This window comes from Achroia grisella, unplaced genomic scaffold (assembly GCF_030625045.1).
Source record: "Achroia grisella isolate CSIRO2021 unplaced genomic scaffold, CSIRO_AGI_Agris_v1 utg10458, whole genome shotgun sequence".
Lineage (NCBI taxonomy): Eukaryota > Metazoa > Arthropoda > Insecta > Lepidoptera > Pyralidae > Achroia > Achroia grisella.
The window spans coordinates 12920-23030 of NW_026712562.1; the positions used below are offsets into that span (position 1 = coordinate 12920).

The following is a 10111-nucleotide window of genomic DNA, read 5'->3' on the forward strand; positions in this document are numbered from 1 at the left end:
CCGTCTAAGTAAATTCGATGCATTGTTTGGTGAATTCGATGAATTACAGTTGGAGATCGAAGTACTTGCGGATAACCCAGAGGGAGCGTATGCAGAGCGAACCAAGTTCGAGGAACGGTATCACTCATTGGCTGCGCAGGCGCGTTTACTACTTGGCACTGGCAATGCTGCCTGCGCCGGTGGTGACAGCGGGTCTGTAGCGGGCTCTTCGAATAAAAACACAGGTCAATCGTTCCAAAATGGCTTTATACGCATGCCGACCATCAATTTACCTCATTATGACGGTAGTTATAACTACTGGCTAGAGTATAGAGAGACATATTTATCGCTTATCCATAATAGTAGCGCGATAGATGACATTAGTAAATTCCATTACCTTCGTGCGTCATTAAAAGGAAGCGCAAAAGAAATAATTAAGAATATTGATTTCAAAGTAGACAATTATCAATTGGCGTGGAGTTTACTATGTGATCGGATAGATAGCATTAATAAAAATATTAGAGCGTTAAAAACATTAAACGAGCCCACGGATTCTTGGGATACGCTTATAGTGTATATGATGTCATGCAAATTAGATCCCATCACTAGTAGGAACTGGGAGGAGTATCGCAATACATTGGATACTGCACCCACTTTATCACAATTTTGTAAATTCATTAGCAACAAAGCAGATTTATTAGAAACATTAGAAAACAATAATCAAAATCATAAAATAATACATAAATTAGATAATAAACAAAAAAGCTTCATAGTTGCCACTAATAATTATAATAATCATAACAATAATCATAACTCAAACCAAATTTCTTACAATAAAACCCCATTAAAATGCCCCCTTTGTTTTAAACACCATCTATTATATACATGTGAATCTTTCAGAAATCTGTCTATAGAATCACGAGTTTGTAAAGCAAAGGAACTCAATGTGTGTATGAATTGTTTACGCACAGGTCATATCACATCAAGATGTAGATTATCACGCTGCAAATATTGCAAAGGAAAGCATAATACTCTCTTGGATGTAGATGACCAGACCATGTCTACGTCTATTAATAATTCTATGCCTAGTAGTAGTAGTAGTGTCGCCCTTCCTATTGACATTGCCGGTATTTCTTCTACTAATTGTCCAACAGGCAATGTCGCTTTATCTTGTGACACTATCATACAGAATACTACTTCTTCTATTTTACTGTCCACAGCTATGGTGAAGGTTGTGAGCGATGACGGTGAGAAGTTCGACGCCAGGATCCTACTCGATAATGGTAGCACAGCCAATTTTATTACGCAGACGCTTAGTAACAAGCTGAGATTGCCTCGGCGGAACATTAACTCCACAATAACAGGTATAAATAGCCAAACATCAAATAGTACACAATCTTGTAATCTTACTATTATATCACGAGATGACAATTTTAAAATTAATATTGACTGCTATATTCTGCCTGAAATTACAAAACTGTTACCTCCAACTTCAATTGACATTCGCAACATTCCTATACCTTCAAATTTACAGTTAGCCGACTCTTCTTTCTATTGTCTGTCAGCTATTGACATATTAGTTGGTGCTGAAGTATTTTGGGCGGTTCCCGATAGTGCATCTATTAAACTCGGTAAAAACCAACCTACATTATATGCATCTAAATTCGGTTGGATAGTTACCGGTCCTGTGATTGTTTCATCAAAGTCTTTCTCAACAAAACAATCGCATTATTGTAATCTACAAACTAATGAATTAAACTTAAATTTAAATAAATTCTGGGAGTTGGATTCGGTTTCTTTAAAATATAGTTTATCTCCAGAAGAACGAGCCTGTGAGGAAAGCTTTCGTACTAATACCACTCGAAACAAAGACGGTCGTTTTATGGTTACTTATCCATTGAAAAACAACTGTAACACGTTAGGTAATTCTTATGAAATGGCTAAACGTCGATTTCTTTCCTTAGAACGTCGTTTTCAACGTGATCCTAACTATAAAGAGAAATACGTTCAGTTTATGGCAGAGTACGAGCGCCTGGGACATATGACTGAGATTACTTCATCATTGAAACCGCATTCTAGTAGCGAGATTGAGTATTTTTTGCCGCATCACGGTGTGGTTAGGGAATCCAGTACTACAACTAAGCTCCGGGTAGTCTTCGATGCCTCTGCTGCTTCCACATCTGGAATATCATTCAATGATATTCAGATGGTGGGGCCTACTGTCCAGGATGATCTGTTCTCCATTTTACTACGTTTCCGTCAACACAAATATGTAATATCTGGCGACGTAGAAAAAATGTATAGAGCAATTGACATCACTTCCTCCCACCGTTCTTTACAACAGATAATTTTTAGATCGAATCCCAATGAACCCTTAAAAACATAAAGACTTAATACCCTAACTTATGGCACAGCTTCTGCCCCTTACTTAGCCACGAAATGTCTGGTTAGTTTATCGTCAGAATCAAGTAACGAAACCGTAAAGACTTCTATTGAACGTGACTTCTATGTCGACGATTATCTAAGCGGTGGTAATTCTATTTCTGAGGTGATCAAAATGAGTAAGGAAGTAATTTCTATTTTATCTTCTGCAAATTTTCATCTACGAAAATGGCAGTCTAATTCATTACAAATCTTAACTGAAATTTCAGGTATTACAGAGGCTTCAAACAGTCTAGATTTTTTTGAAAAGAGTACTATTTCATGTAAAACGCTAGGTTTGCGTTGGTTATGCGATTCAGATACGTTAGTACTTTCTATCTATATAGATACAAACAAACAAATTACAAAACGCAATATCTTGTCAATTATTAGTCAGATTTTTGATCCGTTAGGTCTAGTCAGTCCGTGTATAGTAGAAGCCAAAATAATTATGCAAAAGCTATGGCTTAGTAAATATGATTGGGATGACATTATATCTGACGAGTTAAAAGATCTCTGGCTTTCTTTAATAACTACCCTTCCCTGTATAAATAACTTAAAAATACCTATATGGGTATTATGTGACAATTATGTATGTAACGAAATACATGTTTTTACAGACGCGTCTGAGGCGGCATATGGTGCATGCATTTATATTCGTTCTACAGATAATATAGGATTAGTTAAAGTCCAACTTCTAGTGTCAAAAAGTCGAGTGGCACCGGTTAAGCCCACTACAATACCACGTCTTGAGCTCTGTGGCGCCCTCTTAGGAACAAGATTGTGTACTAAAGTGATGAGTTCTCTTACTTTACCTATTAGTCATTGTCGGTTCTGGTGCGATTCGACAATAGTGTTGAGTTGGTTATCTATGGCAGCTAATACATTAAAACCCTTTGTACGCAATCGTGTACATGAAATACAGGAAAGTACAGCAGGGCATACGTGGAGTTATGTTCCGTCCACGGATAATCCGGCGGATTTTGTTTCTCGCGGGCTGAAGGCTGACCTAATCAGCAACTGTTCTTTATGGTGGTCAGGGCCGGAGTTTTTATTGTTAAATAAAAATGATTGGCCAAAAATGTCCAATCAAACTGTGAAACAAGATCCACCTGATGTAGTGTCATCGCATCGCTTTTCATCACTCGACCTTACATCAAATCCTCATTCACATGTATTAATAAAATCACAATATAATAATCAGTCATTATTTAAAACACTAATTCATAAATTTTCAAATTTTCATCGTTTGCATAGAGTAGTTGCTTATATACTAAGATTTGCTAACAATTTAAAAAGTAAAAACAATAAGTTGCATGGTTTTCTTACTAGTAAAGAACTTACTGATTCATTACAGCTTATTACAATCCATGCCCAAAAGGATATGTTTCCAATAGAACTTAGTTTACTTTCATCAAAAAAATCATTACCACGTAAAAATAGACTTGCATCTCTAAGTCTATTCGTAGATAATAATGGTATTATTCGCATAGGCGGCAGACTAGACAATTCTCCCTACGACTATAATATAAAACATCCCATATTATTGTGTGCAAAACATCATTTCACTAAATTAATATTTATTAAATACCATAAAGAATTGTTACATGCTGGTCCCCAGCTACTTTTAGCTAATATTCGACATACATATTGGCCTCTAGGAGGCAGAAATCTTTCTAAATTAGTAGTCAGGAATTGCATAAAATGCTTCAAAAATAAATGTTTAACAATACAACCTATTATGGGACAGTTACCGACATCAAGAACAAAATTAGAGTTTCCATTTTTACATTGCAGTGTCGACTATGCTGGGCCAGTGTTTATAGCTGACCGGAAAGGGCGAGGTTGCAAGCTTATAAAGTCATACCTGTGTATTTTTGTGTGTTTTGCAGTCAAAGCCGTGCACATCGAGCTCGTTACAGACCTATCTAAAGAAGGGTATATGTCTGCTTTAAACCGTTTTGTGGCTCGTCGAGGTAAACCTCAAAGTATCTTGTCTGACAACGGTACTAACTTTGTCGGCGCCTGCAACGAGCTACAAACGTTTTTACAGAAATCTGATATTTCATACGAGGTCAGCCAACAAGGTATTGAGTTTGCATTCGCTCCTCCCTATTCACCACACTTCAATGGTATCGCTGAGGCAGCAGTCCGTTCCACCAAACATCATTTAAGGCGATTACTGCAAGTAGCTCATTTTACGTATGAGGAGATGGCAACATGTTTGACTCAAATTGAGGCAGTTTTAAACTCACGTCCATTAACCCCTATTTCCTCTGATCCTTTAGATTTAACAGCCCTAACTCCTTCACATTTTTTAATTGGACGACCACTAATGTCGGTTCCACATCCACAAGTAATTGACATCAAAATTGAGCGTCTGGAACGCTATCACAGGGTGCAGCACATCAAACAACATTTCTGGCAAAGATTTCACCTCGAGTATATTTCTCTACTCCAACAGAAAACCAAGTGGACGTCTTCAACTGGCCAGCTGTCTGCTGGAACATTCGTCCTAGTAAAGGATAGAGGACAACCGCCGCTACTGTGGCTCCTGGGGCGCATCACTAAAGTTTTCCCTGGCATCGACGGGGCCGCACGCGTGGCCGAACTGAAGACCAAGAAGGGAACAATTTTGAGGGCTTTCAACAACCTCTGCCCTCTTCCTGTTTCTTGAATACTTCAACCCGAGGAGGATGTTCGAGCGCTATCGAACATGAGCTATTGACAGCCGCTAGGCCGGGACACCTTTCACTTTGCCTTGCGCCTACGACGTCACCGCACGCGTACCTTATTAATTAGATAATGTTCCTTGTAATATTATAACTCCTCGTATTAAATATAATAACTTACAGTCCACTACTCATTTTATTTACGAGTCATCAACAGTCACCGTCATTATAACTCCATTGAACTTCTTAATTCATCCTCTTTAAGTATTGGTTATTAGTATTATGCTCATTGTTTTTCTTATATATTATATAAGAAAAACAATGAGCAATATATATATTGATAATTTCTTTAAGGTCATCTGAGCCAATAGTCACTGGTACGTGATGATGCGGCTCGAATGCTCAGATGGTCGGTGAGGTTGTCTTCAGCAGATTACAAGGTTGCAGAAATGATAAATTTGGTGGAGTGAACAAAATGTACGTTCGATCGATCGGTTGATATTTTAAGTCTGTTACATTACGTTGCGTATTTGAATTGGATGGGTGTGCGCTCCAATCAGAACGCTCCTTTTGTGTTGCGTTTTGTTGCTGCTTGGTACGCGACAGTCACTTTATAAGCAAATCACGAACTCCTGCAAAACACCAAATTTTATAATTATAGCACAATTAAACGCCACTCTTATCCATTTAATTTTCACAATATATACATTTATGACTACTAATATTAAACATATTTCAGATTTATTTACTCCACAAGAATGTCCAGTAAATAATTCTAATCTAAAGTAAAACGTCTCCTTAAAGGAGCATATAAGCTTAAACCCAGTAAGCCCAAGTATTCTCATACCTGGAACCCACAGATTGTGCTAGACTATATATCAGTATGGTACCCACATACTGATATTGATTTATGTAATTTTACAAAAAAATTAGTTACACTATTGGCTTTATGTACAGGACAGAGAGTTCAGACATTATCATTAATAAGCTTAGATAACATTCAAACTCTACATAATGGTGTTAGAATAAATATAACGGATATTATAAAAACGTCGGCCCCAGGCCGAGAACAGCCAATATTATTCTTACCATTTTTTAAAGAGAATTTAAAAATTTGTCCAGCCACAGCGGTCTTAGATTACGTAGCGTATACTAAAAATCTACGACGTTGTAATGATCAACGTCTAATATTAACGACCAAAAGACCTTATAGAGCTGCCACCTCGCAAACTATTAGTAGATGGATAAAGTCAGTGTTGTCAGATAGTGGGGTTGATGTATCTCTATTTACTGCACACAGTACGCGTCGTGCGTCCACATCCACGGCCAGTGCAGCCGGTGTAAACATCGACACGATACGCAGGGCCGCGGGATGGACAAACACACATACATTTGTTAAATTTTATAAATTAGATATTATGAACACAAATGATGGCGAGTTTGCTAGATCGGTTTGTAATCAGTTATGATCATTTATCTCACTAATAACTATTAGAAATAATATAATTATGTTTATTTAAAATATTCGGATACAATATTATTATATATACATAATAATGTACCTTATGTCTATAATGATTAATAATTAAAAAATCACGAGGTAAATTATTTGTGTTTTTTTTTATTTCCATCTCACTCAATATTCTTATTTATTCTTGCAAAAATATTATTCTCTGAAAATCTACCTAGTTATTATATCTGAAGAATGAAGCGACGAAATATAATATAAGATCAAACGAACTTCTAGAAGTGAAGTTCGATCATTATTATATGAGTCGCTTCATTCGAAGATATAAAGGCCCTCCTCTCCCAACCCTTTTTTTTGCAAGATTAAGGAAATAGTAATAAGATCTCTAAACGGAATGAAGAACGTTAGTGCTACAGAGAATAAAGAAGGTATCGTAGGGTAGACAAAAAAAAGGGTTGGGAGAGGAGGGCCTTTATATCTTAGAATGAAGCGACTCATATAATAATGATCGAACTTCACTTCTAGAAGTTCGTTTGATCTTATATTATAGCACAATTAAACGCCACTCTTATCCATTTAATTTTCACAGTATATACATTTATGACTACTAATATTAAACATATTTCAGATTTATTTACTCCACAAGAATGTCCGGTAAATAATTCTAATCTAAAGTATAGGAATACTAATAGTATCCTCAGAACTATTTTTTTTTTCCAATAATGTATCGTTAGTAATTGTTACTATCATGCATCATGGTTTACATTATTATCTAGTAATAATAATAATAATAATTGTGCAGCCATAATATAACGCACCTCATTCACAATAATATACCTCGTATATAACGACTTCCTTGATTTAACTAATTCTTTGTAATCCCTTGGATTTTCCATAAGAATCGATGTAAAATATACCTTTACATTGCGACATTTTTTTTTTTTTTTGGAAAAACACCTCTTTCTAAGGAATTTTCTTAACCCAAAACCTTTATATAATGTTCCCACCAATGGTATGACTCTAACTCTACTTATCTCTTATCTCATAAAATGTGATTCATGTCAGGACATGTTTCGACGTACTTTTGTTCGTAGAACAATAATTGTTGTTCGATGGAAAGTAATGTAAAGTTTTGTAAACACTGCTGCTCGTCACTATTGTTAAAGATTCAAGTTGAAATGGCTTAGACAGGTTTTTTACCTTTTTATAACGAAGTTTAGACCAACGTACCTTCAACTACTTGATATACTATATATATATATTTTTTTCTATTTGTTTTATCGAGGTTGCACTGTAGTACGTATGTAAAAGTTAAAACACGCTAATTTGTCTAAGCTACCCTGCAATGCGGCCAAAGTATTTAGAGAGCGACCAACACCAGTACTATTACGATAAACAAATACATGTATATATTTTACAACTACTACAATGAAACAGGTATCATTTCCTATTAGCTATCTCAAAACTCAAAACCACATTAATACACTTATTTCGCGTATCGCGACACTACACAACTCCAGCCGCAACTGGATTAACTGTCAATTAAATTTGACTCCCCATCGCTCCAACATCCCCGTCACATTCATATAAAACAGCTGTCAGCGCTGTCTGCATGTGATCACAAAACAAATTCTAACTCCATTCCACAGCTACTAAATGCGGTACATTAATGCAATTATGGCTATTATTCCTATTATTTATTCAAGCTTCTTTAAATAAAGAATATTCATATTCTATTCCATGTTCCCGAAACTTCAAAGAATATAAAAACATTTTTTTTTCCACTCTAATAACCCCTTCACTCATCCGCATAATGCATTAGGCGAGTAGGTACAATAATTCAGAACTTAATAGTAGTTCTATTTCATGTAACCATTATTGTGCAATTTCTAATTTACTGGTATTTTTAAATTAGAGAGAATCTTAAATATGATTCCATAAAGACATACTCACCACCACTGTACTATACTATAGCTTATTATTAAAAGTTAATCACTGTCATTGCTGTAAAAATAATAGAATAATTCTATATACATAATTAGGTATCCTTTTTCTCGTTCTAGTGTTACTGACTATAGAAACCACACACCGCATACAGAAACAGCAGCCCTGTACCTTACATCCGGCCATAACTAGCGACACACTTCCTCGCAATATAATAGTCGGCATCTCAACCTTTTGACTACGTTGTTTTTTGTTTTTCTTCAACAAATTCATTAGACACTAAATTCACCAAACCAAAAGATTGCCTTCTAGGTCGTAAGTGTAGATGCGCGCTTCATTTTAACACAAAGCACAAATTGTTAAATATATGCCAGACAAGTAGATAGGCACCTTGCACTACAAAACATGTATAGTATACCCCAACATAATATATCAAACTAAGAATTAATCTACATTTAAAACCTTCCTATGCAAAACAATTGCAATTCCCACTGACATCCATTGGAATGCTCACTAATAATTATAATTTATAAATTATATAATCCAAAAGCCAAATCCAATCCAAATAAAAACATTTTAACCACACTACTTCGCGGCTCTGCTCGAATACCAGAAATGTATGGGACACTGTTACCCAGATACTTCAACACTTGCAATCAATTAAGGCAAATATAAATATTGTCCACCAAGCACTGCTCAAACCGTGTGTGTCACCCCACCTTAGATTTTACTATTGTTGTTTTGTATATAATACCCAACATCAGTACTATAATGCGGGTACAATTGTCAGCTCACCATCATTTGTAATAATATCGTATCACCCGACAACATCGTAATATTATCCCGTACAAAATGTAATATTAGGTTATCATGTGATCATTACAGTTAGAAAGAGGAACTTTAGACCACTTCCATTTGCAGCAATACCCTAAAAGAAAATAGTGACATTTGAACACTAGTCACCACATCTGTATAAATACAATAAGGCGGCCCTATTGCCAAAAGTAATTAAAGTGCATCGACACCTAGAAAAGATAAAGCAAAACAAACGTGTCGTCCGCACAGTGCTCTATTTTACTTCATACCCACAGGTCTATTGCATCACATAATATGATGTCCCACTAAACATCTCACCGTCACCGTCCCCTCATGAAACGAACATGCAGCGGCAACTACAATCATTACCGGTTTTTTTTTTTTTATTATTTTGACACAGAAATACGGAAGGGGAAATGGGATTGTTAAAATAATCCCACTGCTAACAATGTATCACGCCAGAGGGACCTCCACGCGGTTCCCCCCAGAAACAATCGCGACAAATTAACACGAACCCACCACGACGGGCCAACCGATCCTATCCCCCCCCGCTCATTCTACCATACTCCATCAGTGCCACGCCAGCGCAGGCAGTACACCATTATCACACATTAAAAATAATAAATCACGGATATACGTAAACATATTACTACAATGATTATTAATACGACTATTCCTACCAGCTAGAGACACTATAGGTATAGCAAGTACAATTTATAATTAGGTACCTACTTACTTGGCGCAAATCGATCGTAAACCGATGTTACCCAGCTATTGTTTTTTCTGTATAGGTCTATATAATTCGCTCCCC

At 36.2% G+C, this 10111-nt stretch overlaps 1 protein-coding gene across 1 annotated transcript; it reads left to right on the forward strand.

The window, feature by feature from the left end:
• Window positions 1-523: 523 nt before the first annotated feature.
• LOC131844504 (uncharacterized) lies at window positions 524-2365 on the forward strand. Its single transcript, XM_059193449.1, has one exon. The coding sequence runs from the start codon at window positions 557-559 to the stop codon at window positions 2363-2365; it is 1809 nt and encodes a 602-aa protein (XP_059049432.1). The 5' UTR covers window positions 524-556.
• The last annotated feature ends 7746 nt before the right edge of the window (window positions 2366-10111 follow it).

Excerpts from the sequence above, each read along its gene's own strand:
- LOC131844504 (XM_059193449.1), top strand. The coding sequence starts at position 557 with ATGATGTCATGCAAATTAGATCCCATCACTAGTAGGAACTGGGAGGAG.